Source organism: Phyllopteryx taeniolatus, chromosome 1 (assembly GCF_024500385.1).
Source record: "Phyllopteryx taeniolatus isolate TA_2022b chromosome 1, UOR_Ptae_1.2, whole genome shotgun sequence".
NCBI lineage: Eukaryota > Metazoa > Chordata > Actinopteri > Syngnathiformes > Syngnathidae > Phyllopteryx > Phyllopteryx taeniolatus.
In genome coordinates, this window is record NC_084502.1 from 13,169,538 (window position 1) to 13,193,264 (window position 23,727).

Below are 23,727 nucleotides of genomic sequence, written 5' to 3' on the forward strand. Positions count from 1 at the left end.
AACTCAAAAAGAAACTTCTTATCGTATCGCCTTTCCACTAGTGTTAGCTAGTGTTAGCATGGTAGAGAGAAGTTGTGTGATTGCAGCCTTGCCGATTGCTGCGTTCGATGGCAAAGTCGACACGTTTGCTGGGGAGGAAGACCGAGATTCAAACAATATGTCAACATTCAGTGTGCTCAAAATTCTAACTGTATTTTGGATAGGAAACCTCCATTATACAAACATGAACTTGATTTATTATTATTATTATTATTATTTAAACCTCAATTTAACCACAGTATTCTCACCGAGATTACGATCCCTTTTGCTAATGTCTCCTGGACAAACAGGCAGCAGTACAAGTAACATAACAGACATTTCAAACTTCGCCATAATAATCATACAAGTGAGATATGAACGTTAAAAATGCAGGCATAATGATATTAAAACAAATAAATGATAACTTCTAGAATATATTTAACAGGAACCAATTGCATCATAGGAACATTTATCAAGCTGTTCTTATCTGCAGAGGAGTTTTTACATAACCCCAGATTTCTCTCTCAGCAAATGGTTTGCATTTCTCAGCGGAAATTGCGCCACTGAGAGCATCTCTCTCACCAGGGTGGCACGCAGCCTTTGTTCCTCCTAAGCCTCCTATAAAACCCACTCCCACGTCGAGAACAAACACAGCCAGGCATCGGACTCGGTAAGATATCTTTAAGCTTCGAAAAGTGGAATTTCTAACCATTTTCCAAGAAGAATTCACGTGATATCTCTGTTCATAGTTGCAGGCCACTTAACATGGCTCCCCTAAAACTATTGGCTGGTAAGCTTATTATTTTTCATTTTAATGAAAGCTACTGACAACTAATCAACTTGAAATGTCTTTTTCAGGACTGTCCCTCTTGATGTGCCTCCAAATTGGTCTGCCTTTGAAAAATCCTTCACTATTTTCATAATACCTTTGAAACCTACGGTGGGAGAGTTGTTCATTTCACTTCTGTTTTTTTCCATCAGTGTCCTCGACCAAACTGGTGTGTTACTTTACCAACTGGTCCCAGTACAGGCCAGGCGTTGGAAGATATAGGCCGGAAAATGTGGACCCCCATCTCTGCACACACCTGATCTACGCGTTCTCCATCATCAGCCCCTCCAATGAGCTGTCGACATACGAATGGAATGATGACGTTCTGTATAAATCCTTCAATCAACTCAAGAGCATGTAAGCATCGAAGATGGGCTTCGGCTCACATTTAAGAATGGGGGGGGGGGGGGGGGGGGCAGCTAATAGACTTCAAATGAGAGTATAGTAATTATAAATTAAGTATAGTAATTATAAATAGTTAGAGCCGCTGCTCCTCCACATCGAGAGGAGCAAGATGAGGTGGCTGGGGCATCTGATTCGGATGCCTCCCGGACGCCTCCCCGGTGAGGTGTTCTGGTCACGTCCCACTGGGTGGAGACCCGCTGGAGAGACTACGTCTTTCGGCTGGCCTGGGAACGCCTCGGGATCCCCCCCGGAAGAGCTGGATGAAGTGACTGGGGAGAGGGAAGTCTGGGCGTCCCTGCCAAAGCTACCGCCCCCCGCGACCTGACCTCAGATAAGCGGTAGAAGATGGATGGATGGATGGATAACTGTGGTCACATCACAGGGGATTGCAGCCCCCTTTTCAGGGTACTCAAGCACCCCTAACGTGAATGCCAGCACCCGAAAATTTGAGAGATTATTTATTGTTTTATTTGTACTGTATGTCTGCTTTAAACAAGCTAGTTAAGTGTATAACCATACTGTACTTGGTTGAAACAAAAGTTAACGTGTATATAGAACCCCAATTCCAATGAAGATGCGACATTGTGTTAAACATAAATCAAAACAGAATCCATCCCTCCATCCATTTTCTGAGCCGCTTATCCCCACAAGGGTTGCGGGCGTGCTGGAGCCTATCCCAGCTCTCATCGGGCAGGAGGCGGGGTACACCCTGAACCAGTTGCCAGCCAATCACAGGGCACACATAAACAAACAACCATCTGCACTCACATTCACACCTTGGGGCAATTTAGAGACTTCAATTAACCTACCATGCATGAATGATTTGCAAATCATGTTCGACCTATATTTAATTGAATACACTACAAATACAAGATATTTAATGTTCAAACTGAAAAACTTTATTGTTTTTGTCGTATTTTACGCTTCATAATGCGCCACACATTTTCAATGGGAGACAGGTCTGGACTGCAGGCAGGCCAGTCTAGTACCCGCACTCTTTTAATACGAAGCCACGCTGTTGTAACACGTGCAGAATGTGGTTAGGCATTGTCTGAAATAAGCAGGGGTGTCCATGAACAAGACATTGCTTGGATGGCAACATATGTTTCTCCAAAACCTGTATGTACCTTTCAGCATGAATGGTGCCTTTACAGATGTGTAAGTTACCCATGCCATTGGCACTAACACAGCCCCATACCATCACAGATGCTGGCTTTTCAACTTTGCATCCATAACAGTCCGGATGGTTCTTTTCCTCTTTGGCCCGGAGGACACGACGTCCACAATTTCCAAAAACAATTTGAAATGTGGACTCGTCAGACCACAGAACACTTTTCCACTTTGCATCAGTCCATCTTAGATGAGCTCGGGCCCAGAGAAGCCGGCGGCGTTTCTGGGTGTTGTTGATAAATGGCTTTTGCTTTGCATAGTAGAGTTTCAAGTTGCACTTACGGATGTAGCGCCAAACTGTATTTACTGACGTTGGCTTTCTGAATTGTTCCTGAGCCCATTTGGCGATATCCTATACACATTGATGTCGGTTTTCGATGCAGTGCCGCCCGAGGGATCGAAGGTCACGGCCATTCAATGTTTGTTTTTGGCCTTGCCGCTTCCATGCAGTGATTTCTCCAGATTCTCTGAACCTTTTGATGATGATATGTTGGACCGTAGATGATGAAATCCCTCAATTCCTTGCAATTGTACGTTGAGGAACATTGTCCTTAAACTGTTGGACTATTTTCTCACGCACTTGTTCACAAAGAGGTGAACCTCGGCCCATCTTTGCTTGTGAATGACTGAGCGATTCAGGGAAGCTCCTTTTCTACCCAATCGTGGCACCCACCAGTTCCCAATGAGCCTGTTCACCTGTGGGATGTTCCAAACAGGTTTTGATGAGCATTCCTCAGCTTTCTCAGAATTTTTTTTTCCCACCTCTCCCAGCTTTTTTGGAACGTGTTACAGCCATAAAATTCTAAGTTAATGATTATTTGCTAAAAACAGTCAAGTTTATCAGTTTGAAGATTAACTATCCTGTCTTTGTAGCGTATTCAATTAAATATAGGTTGAACATGATTTCCAAATCATTGTATTCTTTTTTTAATTATGTATAACACAACGTCCCAACTTCATTGGAATTGGGGTTGTAGAAGTGATGAATGAATTGTCTTCTCTCAGAAATGAGTAGGGTTACAATGTGTTTGTTTTATAAATCCAATCCATTTCTCTTCTGCTGTGGTTCAACATTTATTTAACCTTTATTAGATTTGATGGAGGCGGCACGGTGGGCGACTGGTTAGAGCGTCCGCCTCACAGTTCCGAGGACCCGGGTTCAATCCCCGGCCCCGCCTGTGTGGAGTTTGCATGTTCTCCCCATGCCTGCGTGGGTTTTGTTCGGGTACTCCGGTTTCCTCCCACATCCCAAAAACATGCATTCATTGGAGACTCTAAATTGCCCGTAGGCATGACTGTGAGTGCGAATGGTTGTTTGTTCCTATGTGCCCTGCGATTGGCTGGCAACCAGTTCAGGGTGTACCCCGCCTCCTGCCCGATGACAGCTGGGATAGGCTCCGGCACGCCCGCGACCCGCGTGAGGAGAAGCGGCTCAGAAAGTGGATGGATGGATAGATTTGATGGTTTAGTGACAGACTGTCCCCAAAAGTGCTGCTTCTGTTTCATAAATGTGGGAATGAAACCTAAACCTCTGATCCTAGAATTGCTCCTGTTCACATTAGTATAAAATGATGAGAATAAAAACAAAGACAACTCAACCCGGAAGCGCAATACACTCACGCAGGGTCATCATGCAGGCACGACACCGCTAGTAGGACACGAGGCTGGCACAACAGGTGCAGCCTAACACAATCAGGTGCAGTAAATGATAGACACGGCACACAGAAAGTGGCACTACATGTAGCATATTTATATATATATATATATATATATATATATATATAGTAACATATATTGGTTTGGAACAATTATTTTATCTCGTAAAGGGGCACCACGCCTCTTTTTAGATTTGTAAAACGTCAGGACAAAGTGACGAAAACCTCTGTGTCTCGTAATCTGAAGGTTGCTACGAGAATTGCTATAAGAGTTTCCTTCCCAACGGAGCTTGCCCGTGAGCTGCCCAGGCACCCAAAAGGGTAGCTCGGGAGCGCTGGTAGGATGCCCTGCGGCGACGAAGGGTCCGATGTGTCCTCGCCATCTCGTGGTGAGTGGTGGGGCTTCCTGGCTGAGCCAGTCTTTGGCAAGTTGGTCGAACGAGCGCCCTCAACAAAGGGGGCTCCGGCTTTTATGCCCAGCCGAAATGGGGGTGTAGGTGAGACTCTTCCGGTAGGCTGGGTGTGAAAGTTAATTAACTTAGCGTCCAAGTGAAAAAATTCAACGCTATTAACACATCAAGTGTTAAATATTTGCTGACAACACTTGTGTAAGTTTATAACCAGGTCAATTGTACATGTGGTGGTCACACAGAAACCCCAACTTGAAGACTTTGCTCGCTGTTGGTGGCTGGAACTTTGGAACTGCACAGTAAGTTTCCAAATCCAAATGGCTTGGATTCAGATCTTTTCTGACATACCATGTAATGTATTTTAACAGTCTCTTCCCCGTTCCTGAAGATTTACCACCATGGTCTCCACTCCCGCCAATCGCCAGACGTTCATTCAGTCTTCCATTACGTTCTTGCGACAGTACAGCTTTGACGGATTGGACTTGGACTGGGAGTACCCTGGGGCGCGAGGAAGCCCACCGGCGGACAAAGAGAGGTTCACAGTGCTTTGTCAGGTCAGCTGGCAGAGCAGCAAATGTCTGGTTAATTATCTTGTAAAATTACTGGAAATTGCTCTCCAATTACTTGAAGGAATTACTGGCTGCCTTTGAAGAGGAATCAGCACGGACCAGTCGATCTCGTCTGCTTCTCACAGCTGCAGTTGCGGCGGGAAAGGGAAACATTGACAATGGTTACGAAATAGCAAAAGTGTCAAAGTGAGTTCGTTGTGATTCTTTTTTTCCTTTGGTGCCTTTGGTCATAACATGTACTCTGGTGTACTCTGGTGTCTAACAGGTTTCTCGACTTCATCAACATTATGACCTATGACTTCCACGGAGCATGGGACCCGTTCACTGGTCACAACAGCCCCCTGTACCGCGGCTCTTTCGATCAAGGGGACAACATCTACTCCAATGTTGTGAGTGCAATTTTCTACTTTGATGTGTTCCTACTTGGAAATCCATTGAGTTTTATACGGACAACCCTGTTTCTGTCCCCCTTCTTAAAGGATTTTGCAATGAAATACTGGCGAGATCAAGGCGCTCCTCTTGATAAGCTCAACCTTGGTTTTGCGACATATGGGCGCACGTTTCGTACAGTTTCAGCAGCTGATGGTGTTGGCGCACCTGCCGCCGGAGCGGCCTCAGCTGGGCCCTACACACGTGAAGCTGGCTTTTGGTCCTACTATGAGGTTAGTGGACATATATACGTATAGATAGATAGAGAGAGAGAGAGAGCTGTACATAAGTATATATGTGTATAAAGAGGTGGGTAGGAACGCGCTACATTTACTACTACTTTACTACATTTAAAAAACGTGTCAAAGCTCCTTTAAAGTTTGCTGAACAACATTTTGGAAAAGCCAGTTAAATAATGGGAGAATTTAGTCTGGTCGGATGAGAGCAAAATTGAACTGTTTGGATGCCATAAGCACATCACGTTTGGAGGAGAAATGGCACTGCACATCACCCTAAAAGCACCATACCAACAGTGACATTCGGAGGAGGGAACCTGATGGTGTGGGGCTGCTTCTTAGCAAATGGTACTGGTAAACTTCACATTAATGAAGGAAGGATGAATGGGCAATTGAAAATGAGACATTCTTGACGAAAATCTGCTGCCGTCTACGAGGACGATGAAAATGTAACGAGGGTGGACATTTCAGCAGGATAATGATCCAAAACATACTGCCAAGGAAACTCTCAATTGGTTAAAAAGGTTTCAAAAAGCACAATAAAATGAGGACTTAAAATAAAGAAGTAAAATAAGGAAGGACTTTTCCATCAGCTTTGTAGTGAGGAAACACCAATCTAAAAAATGAAAAGGTGAAAAAGTAAAATATTCAGACAATGAAAAATAAAACGTAAAAGTAAAAAGTGAAAGTACATACTAATCTAAGGTTAGGACTAATAAATATCACTAGACCTTGTAAAAAAAAAACATAAACATACTGAAATGTTTGCTTAAAACCTAGGCTAAAAACATATGCCTTAAGTTTACATTAAAAAAAGTCAAACAACACTGCTACAGCTGCCTGGACATGATGTGTTTTTGTTCTAATTTTAGGAATTGTTAAAAGGCCTCTACCTGAAGACCTGAGCGTTCTAGACGAGTCAATATTTGAAAGCAGATTGGATAAATAAGTGGGGCTAAGACCATGAAGTTATAAAAAGCAGAAAGATGACCTTAAAATGACTCCTGAACTTCCTGAAGCACGCAGGCAGCCACCGCACAGATTTTAAAATCAGTGGAATGCGAGCTTATTGGTCTTCATAAGCAGACATGCATCTGAATTCTGCACAAACTGGGGGGTGCAATACTTGTTTTTGTAAGACCTGAAAGAAGAGCATTCCAATAGTCAATTTTGCAGGTAATAAAAGCGAGCATTAGTGTTTCAGTATTTGTTTTAGCGAAATGGATGCATGTTGGCAACGTTTTTAAGATGATTAGGTCCAAGCTTGGTCATGTGTCTGCTTTATACAATTTTAATGAGTCAAATAAACCAGCAATATTCTTACCTTTTTCAGATGGTTGAAGAGCCAATGCTTTCAGTTTATAATATAGCTTTTCTCTCTGGGCTTCAGGACTGATAACCAGTACTTCAGTCTTATCCTGGTTGAGCTGTAAAATACATTCTGCCATACATGACGTAATATCTAGTTTACTTTAATTTAGCAGTTTTTGGAACAGTAAGAATCTTTCCCACAATTTTGGGAAAAAAGAATGGTTCAAAATATTGTTGACGTCCTAGTTCCAGAGGAAGGAACTCTGTTGATACAGTAGATTGGAACATATTGCTGCAGGTTGGAAAAGTGGATAGGACTAAATGGAACAATCCTTAAATGGCTCAGGTCCTACCTTGAGGAAAGGACTTTTTTCCTAATCATTGGAAGTTTTCAATCTCATCGAATGGCAATGACATACAGTATGCGGTCCCGCAAGGGTCAGTTCTTGGACCCCTTCTGTTCAGCCTGTACCATATATGCTATCATAGCTATGCAGAAGACACAAAGTTATATCTAGCAGTGTCTCCAGATGACCACAGTTCAGTTGAGGTGTTGTGTGACAGTCTAAAACAAACAAAAACTTCCTTCAATCAAACCACAACAAAAACAGAGACAATTGTTTTCTTGGCAGTAAATACAATAGGTTTGCTGTTAGTAAGTACCTGGAGACACTCTCTTTAAAAACCACAGACCCAGTCCGAAATCTTGGTGTGTTGATAGATTCCGACCGGACTTTCAACAGTCCTGTTAAATCCATCACTAAAACGGCCTTCTAAAGTCTCTACAATGGCTCCCAGTCAGCTTTAGAAAAGATTTTAAAGTTCTGCTACTGGGCTATAAATCACTGAATGGTTTAGGTCCTGAATACCTTAAAGACACACTAATGGAATATAAATCCAATCTGAGATCTATTGACTAAGGTCCGCTCGTGGAACACAGAGTCCAAAGCAAACATGGTGAAGCAGCTTTTAGCTGCTGTGCTGCATGCAAATGCAATAAGTTGCCAACCGAAGTGACGTCAGCCCTAAGTGTGAATGTTTTTATGTCTAGGTTAAAAACGCTTCATTTCTCTCATGCTTATGATGGAGCATTTTAGAGCATTTCCACTTTTAAACAATTGTTCTTGCACTGTGCTGTTTTAATTGGGTTTTTTTTTTTAAATGCTTTTAAGCCATCTTTTATTTTTCTCTTTATTTATTTTAATAACGTAAAGCACATTGATTTAAGTTGTGTATGAAATGTGCTGTATAAACAAATTGGCTTTGGCTTTGCTTTGCAAAATGCTCTAACATAGCAGGAGATTTATTATTATTATTTTTTTTACAATTCCATGCTCCCAACTTTGTGGGAACAGTTCCAACCTGACTGTGCAACAGTGTGCAAATCTAAGTCCCTAAAGACATGGATGAGAGAGTTCGGTGTTGATGAACTTGACTGGCATGCACGGAGTCCCGACCTCAACACCTTTGGGATGAATTAGAGAAAAGACAGGCCTTCTCGTCCAACATCAGTGTGTGACCTCACAAATGCGCTTGCGGAAGAATGATCAAAAATTCCAATAAAGACACTCTGAAGCCTTGTGGAAAGCCCTCCCAGAAGAGTTGCAGCTATTATAGCGGCAAATAGTGAGCTGATGTGATATTAAACCCAACGGATGAAGAACGGAATGTCAGTTCAGTTCATATACGAATCAAGGCAGGTGAGAGAATCGTTTTGGCAATACTATATGTATATTGTTTTAACGTTGATAGGAAATCAGACATTTCCATCTAAAAGGGTTGTGTTTACTACCTTTCTTTTACTTGACATCAGAAAACTGTCTCGATCGGTTTGTCTGAGTACAAACTCATTTCATTTTTCAGTTTACCTGTTTCCTGAACTGCAAGAAAAGTCCACAGACTGCTGATTTGCTATTGTGGCTCACAAAAGGCCTGACACGAGGGAAACTTTCGCATGCAAGCTGTCACAAAGGCAATTAAGACACACCTTATCAGATTGTTTCTTTCATCGCAACAGATTTGCACTTTCCTTGAAGGGGGAAGTCTCCACTGGATCGAGGAGCAGAGGGTGCCGTATGCCGTTAAAGGCAACGAGTGGGTTGGCTTCGATAACAGACAGAGCTTTCAGATCAAGGTAATAAATGGCCTACTTTTATGAATGTTGAAGTTTGTGTACAAATTATGAAGTTGATAAAGTATCAACAGAGCATGTTATCTGTATTTATGGAGCCGTCTAAACAAGACACACCCAGTGCTCCGTGCCAAGTGGCTTCATCGAGCCAAGGAGCCACAGCAGTATTGAGTCCTTGCACATTACCAAAGTGTCCACGAAACACCAAACAAGAGTCAATGGCAACAAATGACAAAATCAACTGTTTGGAACTGGCATGGGCACAATCCACATAATCAGCTCTGTGGCTCATCCAATAAGTTCCTGACAAATGTTGCACCATTTAAAAAGGGGAATAAACATGCTTTGCAACAGTATAAGATTTATTGCCAAGAGGCAATGTTACAACAAAGAAATAATCTACCAAACACAAATGTCCTTCATTTTTCTCTTGTTGATTTTCTTTCCCATTCAGTTGAAATGGGGGGGCATGTGCAAAGCTTTTCTCCCAAACCATTTTAAACTCAAAGCACTTTATCAATGATGTCCCACAGACACAATACTTGAAAAGTGAAAACTTTGGCGGGGCCTTTGTCTGGGCTCTGGATCTTGATGATTTTGCTGGACAGCTCTGCGGACAAGGAAACTATCCACTCATCAGTTACCTGCGCTCTCTTCTGGGCTCAGGTCAGGGGTTCTCCTCAAATTAATCAAATCTGTTTCACAAGTCAAATAGCTGGTAATGAACCTCTTCAATTATCTTTATGTTTAAGCCGTTCAATTTCTTTATCTTAGATGATCCAACACCACCGGCGTCAACCACAAACCCACCAGAGGCCACACCATCCTCAATCCCAATAGCAACAGAGACCACAATGACAGCAGAGACCACAACGGCACCAGAGACTCCAGTAGCTCCAGTAACCACCACTGCACCAACATCCGCAACGGTTGTGTCTGGCAGTGGCTTCTGCGCCGACAAGTCCGACAATCTTTATGAGAAAAGTGATGACAAAAACTCCTTTTATCAGTGCTTCCACGGCCGCACGTTCATCCAGAGATGTCCTGCTACTCTTGTTTTCAATAGCAGTTGCGAGTGCTGTGATTGGCCAAAATAAATTTGAAATCATTGCCTTGCTCAAACAATGCAGTATCTTTTCATCCTTCATTTAAGGGAAGTATATTCAATGTAGTCCACGAAAAATAACCCCAAAGTTTTCTGCTCATGGCGATATTATACATAAAATATCATCTGTGCGGCATCACACCATAATATGTAGATATGTTTATCCTCACTTTCATTAAACTACTTTTTGGTGCGTTCCTTGAAGGTTTTGTTTTTGTTTTGTTTCCTTTCGCATTTACAGACGGAGTTTTTGGTCACACTAACACGACACCCACTTCAGGTCATGCAAGTAATACATCTGACCATGTTATGCTCATAAAATACCACATCACATAACACAACGCCCGACTTCGTATGCTCATACACACCCACATCGGGTTCTGCAAATCATGCACACTTGCACATAGGTTCATCATGTAATCAACACTGCCATAGCTGCACAGTGTTGACTTGCGACCATTGTATATTAGGTGTATGAATGATCAATATTTAATATAATTGACAGAAATAGAGAGCACCAAAATCCAATTTTAATTAGGGGTCAAAGATAACGTAGGAAAGCTCTGTTAGCAGGCCATGTACTGTTAGGATCTTTAATTGTTGTAATCATATAATTCTGAAGGGATTCATGTGAAAAATCACCCAGAACACGTGATGTGTGACATTCTCCTTGGTTTATGGAACAGGGTGTCGTGTTAACTGCCGTATACGTCTAAAATGGGTTTTCTTGCCCTGCGACTGACTGGTGACCAGTACAAGTTGTACCCCACCGCTTGCCTAAAGTCAGCGGGATGGGCTCCAGCTCAGTAGTGACCCAATGACAACAAGCGATATTGAAAATCCCTTTGCCCTTCATCCTAGCAGAGAACACACATGACACCTTCCTCCACCCGTTCCAACCTGCTTGGACCCGTTTCTTCACTTCCTGACCACACTCACCATTGCTCTGGACGGTTGACCCCAAGTATTTCAAGTCCTCCACGCTTCCTATCTCTTCTTCCTGTAGCTTCACTCTTCCCCCACCACCCCTCTCATTCATGCACATTCATTTTGTCTTACTTCGGCTCATCTTCATTCCTCTGCTTTCCAGTGCATGCCTCCATCTTTCTAACTGTTCCTCCACCTGCTCCCTGCTTTCACTGCAGATCACAGAGTCATCTGCAAACATCCCGGTCCATGGGGATTCCAGTCTAACCTCATCTGTCAGCCTATCCATCACCACTGCAAAAAGGAAGGGGCTCAGGGCTGATCCCTGATGCAGTCCCACGTCCACCTTAAATTCTTCTGTCACACCGACAGCACACCTCACCGCTGTTCTGCTGCCCTCGTACATGTCCTGTATTATTCCAACATACTTCTCTGCCACTCCAGACTTCCGAATGCACTACCACAGTTCCTCTCTGGGTACTCTGTCATAGGCTTTCTCTAGATCTACAAAGACACAATGTAGCTCCTTCTGACCTTCTCTGTACTTTTCCATCAACATCCTCAAGGCAAATAATGCATCTATGGTACTCTTTCTAGGCATGAAACCATATTGTTGCTCGCAAATACTCCCTTCTGTCCTGAGTCGAGCCTCCACTACTCTTTCCCATAACTTCATTGTGTGGCTCATCAACTTGATTCCTCTATAGTTCCCACAGCTCTGCACATCACCCTTGTTCTTAAAAATGGGCACCAGGACACTTTTCCTCCATTCCTCAGGCATCTTCTCAGGTGCTAGAATTCTATTGAACAAGCTGGTCAAAAACTCCACAGCCACCTCTCCTAGATGCTTCCATACCTCCACAGGAATGTCATCAGGACCAACTGCCTTTCCATTTTTCATCCTCTTTAATGCCTTTCTAACTTCCCCCTTACTAATCATTGCCACTTCCTGGTCCACCACATTTGCCTCTTCTACTCTCCCTTCTCTCTCATTTTCCTCATTCATCAACTCCTCGAAGTATTCTTTCCATCTAGCTAGCACACTGCTGGCACCAGTCAACATATTTCCATCTCTATCCTTAATCACCCTAACCAGCTGCACATCCTTCCCATCTCTATCCCTCTGGCCAAAATATATAGATCATTTTCTCTTTCTTTAGTGTCCAACCTGCCATACATGTCATCATATGCCTCGTTTGGCCTTTGCCACCTCTACCTCTGCCCTATGTTGCATCTCAATGTATTCCTTTCGCCTCTCCTCGGTCCGCTCAGTGTCCCACTTCTTCTTACCTAACCTTTTTCCTTGTATGATTTCCTGTACTGTGAGGTTCCACCACCAAGTCTCCTTCTCTCCTTTTCTGCCAGAAGATACACCAAGTACTCTCCTGCCTGCCTCTCTGATCACCTTGGCTGCAGTGGTCCAGTTGTCTGGAAGCTCCTCCTGTCCACCGAGAGCCTGTCTCACCTCTTCCCGAAAAGCTGCACAACACTCGTCCGGTCTCAGCTTCCACCACATGGTTCTCTGCTCTGCCTTTGTCTTCCTAATCTTCCTCCCCACCACCAGAGTCATCTTACACACCACCATCCTATTCTGTCTAGCCACACTCTCACCTACCACTACCTTACAGTCGGTAACCTCCTTCAGATGACATCGTCTGCACAAGACGTAATCCACCTGCGTGCTTCTACTTCCGCTCTTGTAGGTCACCCTATGTTCCTCCCTCTTCCGGAAAAAAGTGTTCACTACAGCCATTTGCATCCTTTTTTGCAAAGTCTACCACCATCTGTCCCTCCAAGTTCCTTTCCTGGATGCCGTACTTACCCATCACTTCTTCATCACCCCTATTTCCTTCACCAACATGTCCATTACAATCTGCACCAATCACGACTCTCTCTCTGTTTGGGATGCACAGAACTACTTCGTATAGCCAACTCTTCTTTTAAAATAACCCAAACTCCATTTCTCTTCCCAACTACACCATGGCAAAATAATTTAAACCCTGCCCCTAAACTTCTAGCCTTACTGCCTTTCCACAGAGCATCAGCCTCACAGTTCTAAGGAGCGGGTTTCAATCCCCGGTCCCGCCTGTGTGGAGTTTGCATGTTCTCCCCGTGCCTGCGTGGCTTTTCTCCGGGCACTCCGGTTTCCTCCCATGCATGAATTGAAGACTCTAAATTGCCCATAGGTGTGAATGTGAGTGCGAATGATTGTTTGTTTGTATGTGCCCTGCGATTGGCTGGCAACCAGTTCAGGGTGTACCCCCCCTCCTGCCCGATGAGAGCTGGGATATGCTCCAGCACGCCCACGACCCTAGTGAGGAGAAGCGGCTCAGAAAAAGGATGGATGGATGGATGTGTCATTCACCTCATATTTTTAGTAGATCAACACAGAGGCAAGACGAAAGAAACAATTCTATGCATAGCTCAATCTTAATGCAACATGTGTTTAGAATCAGGAGTGGGCAAAAGTAGTTGATATGTGCACATGTGAAGTCATAACAAATAAATAAATACATAAATCATGACCATCTATGGAAGAGTGGTACATTTGCCACGGCAGCCCAGTTATCTTGAAAAGTTGTGAGCTCTAGGATTTTGGCCATTATTTTCCCCCGTATTCGAGTCATGCCAGGTTTTCTTACGGTCATAGGGGGGAGTGGCTGCCGAATGCCATAGGCTCAAAGACGCACTACGGTTCGGTCTGCAGTTTACCACAGATGCCAGTATTTTCCCCTCCTGGCATTCTTATGGGATCCCTCACATTTCCCATGCTCTGCTGTCCTTGACGGCATGGGTGCAAGGAACACGGAGGGAACACTGAGGACAAGGAGCGAGACAGAGGTCAGAAAGGACATGAGGAATTGAGTAGGCTTACTTGGAGACTGAGGAGTTGTGGTACCGCTGTAGAAGCTTCAATACTCTGGCAAGGTTTTCCGGGATCAGGCAGGCTTAAATGCAGGTGGTAACAAGTACTGATTGGAGACAGGTGAGTGGCCAAGGAAGGTGCTGGAAAGAGAGGGGAGGGGAGAGAGAGAAAGAGCGAGAGGGTGCAAAGCGCCAACCAGGCTCCAACAGAAGAACTGCAGGATGGCCCATGACAAAATCTTCTTAACTACTATAAAAGTGGGTCGCAACTTTGCGACAAGAAAATGAGGATCCCAGTGTGACAACAGTTGAGAGCCACTGCACTAAACACTGAAAATCAAATTCCACAATTATCCAGAAGAAGGCTTGCTCCACCATCAGTGACAATAAAACTGTATGTCTGTGTCTGTGTGTGTGTGTGTGCGCATGCGATTATGTAATGACAACAACTACACTAACATGAATAGTCCTAGATGTTCCACTCCCTTTGGTAAGTACTAATTAAGTAATAAAAAGATGCATGTGTCGTTAAAAGCAAAATTCTAAGACTATGGGCCACATTTGTCATGCCGGGCGGCTATTTGTGGCCCCCGAACTGTTACGCCCCTTTCAAAGATAAGACGAGATCGGGTATTCTCAGAGTAGTAGTATGGCTGTAAGTCACACTTCCCACAGCACAGTGCACCGTCGTCCAACCCCTTCATTGTGTGTATGTGAGGCTGGGGGTGCAGGAGACGTCTGTTCTGTTCCCGTTAAGTCAGAGACAATAATATTTTTAAAACCATTTATAATGATGTGTTCGAATAAATATTTTTTTAAATTCTGGTAGTAGGGTTGAACCAATTGGTCAACTAATGGCTGAGTCGACTTTACCACTCCGCGTCGACGTTGAAAGCTTCAATTACTTGTTTTTGGCATCTCGTCTTCCAATCGGCTAAATTTACAGAGAACGTCCGGCCTGCCCGTCTGCAGTAGTTGCCAGACTACTGTATAACGCGCTAAGGAGCAGCGAAATATCCGGGGAACAAGACGTCACCGTCTTCATATATGCGCGTAGGTTCGAGAGTATGAAATAAGATGGTTGTGGATGAGAATACCGGTTAGCCCAGCTATTGTGATCGCCGCAAGTCTTAACATTTTAACTTCATCCTCAGCCATTTGATGTTTTGATGAAGTTTGTCCATGAGTCTCTTGCTGCAGAGGGTTGGTGTTGTCGGTCTTGTTAAGTCATCCACATAGGCCTGTATTGGTGGTAGTTTCTGACCGCTCTGTCGTCGTGCTCCTCCCACCACCTATTTCGAGGCTCTGATGATGATCTCCTTTACCATCGTAATGGCTGAAATGACGGTACCCTGCGATACTGCCTAATTCCAGAGGTTGCCATGTTGTGCTGAAGCCTGATGTGAGGCAAGAGGGCAGATCCTAGAAGTAGTGTTTTTTCCTGATTTGTTATTGTCATATGAACTTAGAAGAATTCAAAAGGATTCCACAGTAGCGAATCTGGACACACAGTAGGCATGGGCGTTGGTTGACTGGAAGAACATGAAACGCTCCCTTCTCTATTAGCAGTCTGGATTTGGTGCCAAGTTCGAGGCATCCTGAGAATCCTGCTATACAAGCGATCTACATACACAATTATGAAGAACATATCCAGCTGCTGGTAGCTCGGGAGGAGTGCCACTTATTTGTTGAATGACACTTGCAATTAAAGGCCTTTTCACACATAAGAAGAAGAATCACCTTTTATTGTCATGAACATGCATGCACACGAAATTTGTTCTCTGCATTTAACCCATCACAGTGACCACATACACATGTTAGTGGAACACACTGGAGCAGGGGGCAGCTGAAGCGCCCGGGGAGCAGTTCGGGGTATCAGTGTCTCGCTCACGGACACCACAGCCGTGAGTCCGGGGGATGTTGGCGGATGGTCCAGTCGGGGTCTTGAACCTAGGTCCCCCACGGTGGCAGGCGATGAGCTTAACCATTGGGCCACTTGCACAGTTTCAAAGGTCGTAAGGATGACAGTGCCCTGCCTGGTGCATGCTTGCTCATATTTGGAAGTGCTGACGTTGCAGCCTATCAAGAAGTAAGAAGAAGCTCTTTGCTCCTTCATGTTCTTCTTCTTTTCCTTTCGGTCGTGTCCAATGTATCGAAGTCTGCTCTCTCTAACTTTGTCTCCAAAACATTTAACCTTGGCTGTCCCTCTCTCTCACGACTCTCTTTCTGTCTGGGAAGTTTAGAACTACTTCGCCTAGCTCCTTCCAGAATTTCTCTTTCACCTCTAGGTCACATCCTACCTGTGGGGCATAGCCGCTAAACATATTACACATAACACCCTCAGTTTCAAGTTTCGGCCTCATCACTCGATCTGATACTCTTTTCACCTCCCTTAGATAATCATTCCTTTAAAAAAACTCCTACTCCATTTCTCTTCCCATCTACACCATGGTCAAATAATTTCAACCCTGCCCCTAAACTTCTAGCCTTACTGCCTTTCCACCTGGTCTCCTGGACACACAATAGATCAACCTTTCTCCTAATCATCATGTCAACCAACTCCCGAGATTTTCCCGTCATAGTCCCGACATTCAAAGTCCCCACATTCAGTTCTAGGCTCTGTGCTTTCCTCTTCTCTTTCTGCCTAAGAACCCGCTTTCCACCTCTTCTTCATCTTCAACCCACAGCAGCTGAATTTCCAAAGGCGCCCTGCAGGTTGACGGCGCTGGCGGCGGACGTTGTTAACCCGGGCCACGACCGATCCGGTACGGAATTCTTTGGATGTACGCTCATATTTGTTTGGCAAAGTTTTAAGCCGGATGCATTTACCTGGGCTTGGGACCGGCCTACAGTTTGCACTGGCTTGTGCCCCCCATAGGGCTGCATTTCTCCTTCCCGTTCTACAGTTCCACAAAGACCAAAGCCACCAAAACCAAACGAACAGACGTGACATGAAAAGGGACACAAGGAAAACATGACATAACATGAAACAAAAGACATATTGGATATGGATTCCTCACGACTTAGCTCACTAAAGCGATCCAGGATGTCCAAGGTAGCTTGATGGCTGTCACTCTTCAATGCTCTCCAAACATACTACTTTTAGAGTTGTTAAAAGTTAGTAATTCACCTATTTAGCAGGTACAGTGGCGGTCTGTGTGAAACACCCCCACAAGCCCAACATCGGAATGGGCCTTATATTTTCTTTCAAATAAATCGAAATAGATTGAATTACAAACCGAGTAGAATCCAGCATCAGCAAAGAATGGTTAGAATGGTGGTAACAAAAACTCTTGCATTGCACAAATGAATTCACACTCAAGCACTTTCCTTCGTGACAGGTATTGTATTTCTATTTCCTACATGCAAAATAAATTTCTCCGTCGCATGAGGAGATGTCGATGATTGTAAGATCGGTCCTATTGACAATTTGGACGCTGTGATGCCCAGCGTCGTCCTCTTCCCCATCACTGCAGCAGAAGTTGAAGCTGCACTTCCCAGTAGGCCTCGCGGCATTTTGTCAAATAATGGCGTGAATTAAGTGCTATTATAGTTAACGCAGATGTTGTTTTCCCTTAGCAGTTGCGTGTGTGTTACATACACGTTCTGTGTCATGTCATTGCGTTTGCACTGTAAGCTTGCACATACTGAGAAGATGGCACTCCTTCAGGCAAGAAGGTGCCGCCAAAATTAAGGCAAATGTCAGATCATAATAAAGCTGGATCAGGAAGCAATTTTCTTTCTACTGGAGTTGCATTGCCACCCCGCCCAGAAATGTGTAAGCCCGCCAATTCCAATCATTTGAATAATTAAGTCATAATGAGAACATATTTGTTTGCATTGCAGGTGCACTTTTGCACCTCACCCATCCCATGGTGTACTTTTGACATGTGCCAGATCATTTTGGTCATGATGCTGAGCCCCTTGAAAGAATGACAGCCGCTGACAAACCTGGTCAACATGTATATAAGGAGGACGAGCCTATCATTACTCAGCCATCATCATAGGGAGGCACTCAAAAGCTGTCTTTTTTGGGTGAGTATACATTGACATTACCATGTGTTCATTGTTCATTATTAGTACGCTATTGCGTGTAATCTCGTGTCATCTATTGCATTTGCACATTGCCCCCAAGCTCAAAACGTTTTTCCTGAAAGTTGAGTTTTAGCCGTTGGGTCTCGTGCTTGATACGTTTACTTCTGAGAAGCACAGGTCGTTTCAATGTGAAATTCCTTCCCTCGTCATTAAAATGGTGAACTGAGGGAGCTCCCTAAAATGGAAGGCATGCCATGATGCTGGATGGTCTCTGGCAGCTGTGAAGCACTTGACAATTGGATATACTTTGGACGGAAAGTCAACACATTTCACACACGCGCCACACAAACAAAAGGAAAACTCAAAATATTTGGGGAAAATATTTGTTCTTTTTTTGTTGTTGCTGAAAATCTTAATAAAACTGTTATTTTCCCATCATTTCAGATGCTCTTTGGCCACTGATTCTGAATTCGGAATCTCTACTGTCCCAACTCAAGTAAGGAAAATGTCCAATTTTAACTATTTTCTAATATGTACAATATTATAAATATATATATCATCTAGTTATAGTTTCTAAACACAGTCCTTATTTGGGCTGTTTGAGAGACGAGTTCAGTTTTTATATTCCTGCTTTTTGCCAAAATGGCACCATAAATCATTATCGTCATTGTGAATGCTTGCTCAACTTAATAACCGACCACTTATTGTCATCCTTTTTTTGGGGGGGGGGGGGAACTTTACAGCAGCAACATGCAAAAGCTAGCTCTTCTTGCAGGTGAGGTGACGATGAGGAGAAAAAAGCAATCATCGATACTCGATAGTTTGAACAATTCTGATCAAGTCTGTCAATTTGCAGGCCTCTGTCTGATCGCCGCTCAGCCGGGTAAGTTTGTCTTGCAATGATTTGTATATCCAACGAACAGGTTTATACTTTCGAAGTGTACTGTACTGTCATTTGAAACAAATGCCAAGCGATTTCCCCCGATGTTTTAGGCTCTACTGCACGCCTTGTGTGTCAATACGCAAGCCACTCGGACCTACGCGACGGGACGAGCCAATTCCACATTGCAGACATTGATGGAGACCTGTGTACCCATCTGATCTACAGCTCTGTCTGCATTGATTCACTTTTCAACATTTCTGCCACAGCTACTCAATTACAAAACTTTGGGGCCTTCACTGCGCTAAGGTCAGCCCTTGAGCGTGCACATTTTTGCGAAAGAGATGTTGTTTTGGGCACATTTTGTTCATAATAAGTAAACGTTTGCTCCACCAGTGGTCCGAAGCTGAAAAAGATTTTGGACGTCAACTTGATGGTTGAAAAAGCGATGTAAGTTGAGATGCGCAGTCATCGATCTAAAAGATCTTTCTTCTTGATTGAATGTATTCACCCCACAACGTCAGCCCCTAATTGGAAGGAAAATGACCGAATTTCGAATTACAAGACACTGAAGAGCTGCAAACAGTGTCAGTCTGCAAGTAGCGTTCTTTGTGCCACCATTCTCAAAGAGCACCTGTTTGTTCTCATGTTCAAGAGTCCAAAACATGATGGCCACATCTGCAAACAGGGACGCGTTTATCATGTCTGCAGTTAGCTTCTTGAGAACCCATCAGTTTGATGGGATCAACATCTTGTGGGTGAATGAAAACAAGCAAGACAATAAGGCGTTGTACACTTCCCTCATTGAGGTAGGATCAGAAAGCAGAAACCTTCGCGCCAAAGAATATTTGACGTACATGTTCACAAAGGATTTCTGTTGTATAGGAATTCAGAGTCAAAATGGATGCTGAGTCGCTTGCCTCTGGAAAAGCTGCTCTACTGCTCACCGCGAGCGTGGCTGCTCAGATACCGGCCATTGAGTGGAGTTACGAGGTCCCGCAGATTGCCGCGTAAAGAGAAATTGAAAAATGATTCCCACAATGTTCTCCTTTCGCGTTTCACGAAGCGCTAACTCCTCCGTGTTTTCTACCAGTGCCGTAGACTTCTTGAACGTGAGGACATCCGACGTGGACTTCCCAACAGCGACACCGTCTTTCAGCACTCCAACTGCCTCATTCAATATGGCAGTAAGTAACGAGCAGCAACCTCTCTCCTGCGTATACGCGTCTTTCGTACACGCTTTGTGTATGACTCCAGTCAAGTACCATCGCTGTTCTTTTGCCGCTGACCATTTTCTCCATACTTTAGGCCACATCGATGCAATACTGGGAGTTTAAGGGAGCACCGGCCGCTAAGCTTAACATGGGAATCGGAGTATTTGGAGAAGTTTTTACTGTCGACGCTCGGGGTAATGTTGAACCGCTTAAAGGGAGCTTGAGTGATGTACCGCCAGGTCTGTGGGCCCGTTATGAGGTAAAATAGCAGGCAGTGGATCAGCAGCAGCTTTGATTAGAACAGATGATCAATATATTGATCTTCCTTTCAGGTGTGCTCTTTGCTGGGAAGGTCTGCTGCACCACATCTTTGGATTGCCTTTGACAACAAAGCCGCCATTGATGCAAAGGTAGACCAACTAAGCCAAACAAATGAACCAATATTACATATTATAATATACAGTGCTGCTTGAAAGGTTGTGAAGCCTCCTGACATGGTCACTCTCTTTGTGTGTATAGAAAAAACATTGAACTAAGCTTGTTAGCCAGACATCAAAATGCACATTTGTAAACCACACCTTCCACATAGTAGCCACACAAAAAGATACGTATTTTTATTATTTAATCCAAGTTTTTTTTCACAAAAACTGATAATTGCATGTGTGCAGAAGTATGTGAACCCCCATCTGAAGTGGTTAAATCCAGCAGTTAAAGACACAGGCTCAACATCCATCCATCCATTTTCTGTCGCGCTTCTCCTCACGAGGGTCGCGGGCGTGCCGGAGCCCATCCCAGCCGTCTTCGGGCAGGAGGCGCGGTACACCCTGAACCGGTTGCCAACCAATCGCAGGGCACACATAAACAACCATTCACGCCTACGGGCAATTTAGAGTCTTCAATTTTTCCAACCCAATCCATCCACTGTAAGACAAATCATTTCACAATGGACGGCCTTTAACACTAAAGCAACTCTGCTAAAATTGGACACCCATCAAAACTTATCACTCAGAAGCAACCAGAAGGGGAAGGAAAAAAAAAAAAAAGGTAAAGGCTGACCCACACATAACTTCTAGAGAGTTGCTGATCTCTCTGGGAGCATCGCAGATAAATGTGCATGCGTCTACTATTTGCTGAAAATTGAAAAGGGTGCGTTTCTAGAAAAAACAAAACAAAAGCATCTACTCTCAAAAAAACAAATGTTCCCTTTTCAACTTTGCCAGAGAGCACTTGGACACGCCACAGGCCATTTGGAAATCCTTTCTCTTGACTGGTTAGGGGTTACAGTTAACATCTGGTTGCGAAAGGAGGCCCCACAAAGCGACTATAGACGCGTTCACATCTTTTTTCACGTATGACGATCCGTTTTTGTGGGAAAGACAAAATGTTTGTTGGATTAAATCACGAAAATATCTCTTTTTGTGTGCGTGCCTACGATTTGGAAAGTATGCTTTACAAATTGGGATTTGGACGCATGTTGGACAAGGTGAATTTAGTTTCTTACAAAAAGAGTGACCACGTCAGGAGGGTTCACACACTTTCAAGCAGCGCTCTAGATAGGATATTATTCATACATTATTGACTTCTTCTGGCATACAGGTCAATTACATTGTCAACAACAGTTATGGGGGAGCCTTTGTCATGTCTGTGGACCTGGATGACTTCAATGGAAATTCCTGCAATAACGCGAATGATCTGAATGGACCGTATCCCGTCATCACACATTTGCACAAACAATTAGCCAACTAAACGTTGGATGACGGAATCCAGCACCATCGTTATGGTTTATGTAATCATGTTTACTTAACTTACCATACATGAGTGAACGGTTTCCTGATATTAAAACAGTAGCGTACCCTGTCTCCCCTTGTCACGCAGAATACGCAAGCATTTTGCTGGCTTAGTGGGAGGTAGCGATGAAGGTAATTGGGGCCAAAATCTTGACAAAGCTGCATTATTAAATCAGTTATGTGTGCATTTACAGTATGACGGTGGAATTATTACATCAATGTTGGACTAATCATTAAGTATTTTTATTCCCGGTTGGATTCTATTTTTTCAGTAGGGTGTTTGTTTGTATGATGAGGCGGTTGTTTTCAATGATATCAACGTATCATTTGTGTGACTACATGTAGATTGAAGACCCTCTCGATAGCTTTACACACCAGACTGCGCATCATTGGTTGTTGGCTTTTTTGGGGGGGTTGATTGGGGGATTGCGTGAATACAAATAAATACAATAAAATGCATCTTTGACCGCAGTGTGTTGATTCATATACACTCTTATGCCATTTTTAAAAACCCTGTAAAATGACACACACAAAAAAAACTGTCTTGTAAATTTGGCACACAGCCCCTTCTTGATCCATCCTTATTGTGGTGGAGGGTTTTGTGTGTTCCAATGATCCTTTGAGCTAAATGCTCATCACAGATCGCCCGTAACAAACACCACGATCAGACATAACCGTGTCCACATGTGCACTCCAGGTCACGGTTTGACCATCGACTTTGTAGTCGTGTCATCAGACTCGTGGCCGCATGTCTTGGACACTCGGGTGAAGAGAATGGCGGACGCGTCGACTGATCACCGCCTGGTGGTGTGTTGCCTCCCCTCGGTGGAGAAAGATGCCGGTCCGACCTGGCAGGCCTAAGCGTGAGGATCGGTTGGGAACATCTGGCAGAGGACCCTGTCAGAAGAACTCCGGCAGAACTTCGAGCACATCCGAGTGGACCACGTTCCGTGCCTCGATTGTTGAGGGGTTAAACCGAAGCTGTGGTCGTGAGGTGTTCGGTACCTGTCGTGGCGGTCATTTGCAAAATGATGCATAGTTCAAACATCAACACTGTGCTTGAATCCAGGAAAATACAATTGTACTTCAATTATGATTACATTTAAATAAAAGTCATCCTCCAATAAATGTAGTAGTATTGTATTGTAGTGGCAGCTAAAGCAGGGAAGCCCATACTTCCCCCTCCCCAGCCACTTTGTCCAGCTCTTCCAGGGAGATGCTGAGGCGTTTCCAGGCCAGCCAATCCTCCGAATCACGCACTTCCAGGTCTCACTGACTTTGCCCGCGTGAGCATTGAACTCCCCCAGCAGAACGAGGGAGTCTCCAGCAGCAGCGCGCTCCAGCACCCCCTCCAAAAATTCTAAAAAGGCTGGAAGAGTGGAAGAGGCTCCAAGCTCCCTCAAGAGGACTGGTACCAGAGCCCAGACTGTGTGCGGAAGCAAGCTCAACTATAGTTAGTCGGAACATCTCAACCTTGCACAGCAGTTCCAAATTGCGGACATCGACCCAACCCTGTGTACACATCTGAGCTACAAGCTTTGTCAGCATTGGTGCACAGTTCGGCATTTTACCTAGACCTGGTGAGCGAGAAAAATTTGCAGCCTTCAATGTCTGACCTTGAACATGCACATTTTTGTTAAGAGATGTTGTTTGTTAATAAAAAGTAACCATGTTTGCTCTAATAGCACTACACAGCTTAAAACCCTTCTGGACTCTGTGGGCATGTATGCAAAAACACACACCATGAAATA

General features: G+C 44.1%; 2 protein-coding genes across 3 annotated transcripts; both read left to right on the forward strand.

Moving 5' to 3' along the window:
* The first annotated feature begins 579 nt into the window (after window positions 1–579).
* Window positions 580–10,472, forward strand: LOC133478052 (acidic mammalian chitinase-like). Of its 2 annotated transcripts, XM_061773582.1 has the most exons (12): window positions 580–688; window positions 768–808; window positions 877–906; window positions 1,000–1,204; window positions 4,730–4,786; window positions 4,876–5,041; window positions 5,118–5,242; window positions 5,322–5,445; window positions 5,536–5,718; window positions 9,050–9,166; window positions 9,697–9,829; window positions 9,938–10,472. In XM_061773582.1, exons 2-12 carry the CDS (start codon window positions 784–786, stop codon window positions 10,258–10,260), a joined length of 1,488 nt encoding a protein of 495 aa, XP_061629566.1. In that variant the 5' UTR covers window positions 580–688; window positions 768–783; the 3' UTR covers window positions 10,261–10,472. The 2 variants fall into 2 exon arrangements, with proteins under 2 accessions (XP_061629566.1, XP_061629576.1); XM_061773592.1 differs by lacking the exons at window positions 580–688; window positions 768–808; window positions 877–906; window positions 1,000–1,204 and adding an exon at window positions 4,377–4,466.
* A 7,569-nt stretch (window positions 10,473–18,041) lies between these two features.
* Window positions 18,042–22,718, forward strand: LOC133477958 (acidic mammalian chitinase-like). The gene is made up of 12 exons (XM_061773382.1): window positions 18,042–18,095; window positions 18,540–18,591; window positions 18,839–18,870; window positions 18,952–18,978; window positions 19,089–19,284; window positions 19,372–19,425; window positions 19,631–19,784; window positions 19,861–19,985; window positions 20,069–20,162; window positions 20,284–20,448; window positions 20,522–20,599; window positions 21,786–22,718. Exons 3-12 carry the CDS (start codon window positions 18,846–18,848, stop codon window positions 21,933–21,935), a joined length of 1,068 nt encoding a protein of 355 aa, XP_061629366.1. The 5' UTR covers window positions 18,042–18,095; window positions 18,540–18,591; window positions 18,839–18,845; the 3' UTR covers window positions 21,936–22,718.
* Window positions 22,719–23,727: the final 1,009 nt, after the last annotated feature.

Coding starts and splice junctions, on each gene's coding strand:
- LOC133478052 (XM_061773582.1), top strand. CDS start 784: ATGGCTCCCCTAAAACTATTGGCTG. Junction 5,243..5,321: donor GAAATAGCAAAAGTGTCAAA/GTGAGTTCGTTG, acceptor GGTGTCTAACAG/GTTTCTCGACTTCATCAACA. Junction 9,167..9,696: donor GACAGAGCTTTCAGATCAAG/GTAATAAATGGC, acceptor GATGTCCCACAG/ACACAATACTTGAAAAGTGA.
- LOC133477958 (XM_061773382.1), top strand. CDS start 18,846: ATGCAAAAGCTAGCTCTTCTTGCAG. Junction 19,986..20,068: donor GAGGTCCCGCAGATTGCCGC/GTAAAGAGAAAT, acceptor GTTTTCTACCAG/TGCCGTAGACTTCTTGAACG. Junction 20,449..20,521: donor GTCTGTGGGCCCGTTATGAG/GTAAAATAGCAG, acceptor TCTTCCTTTCAG/GTGTGCTCTTTGCTGGGAAG.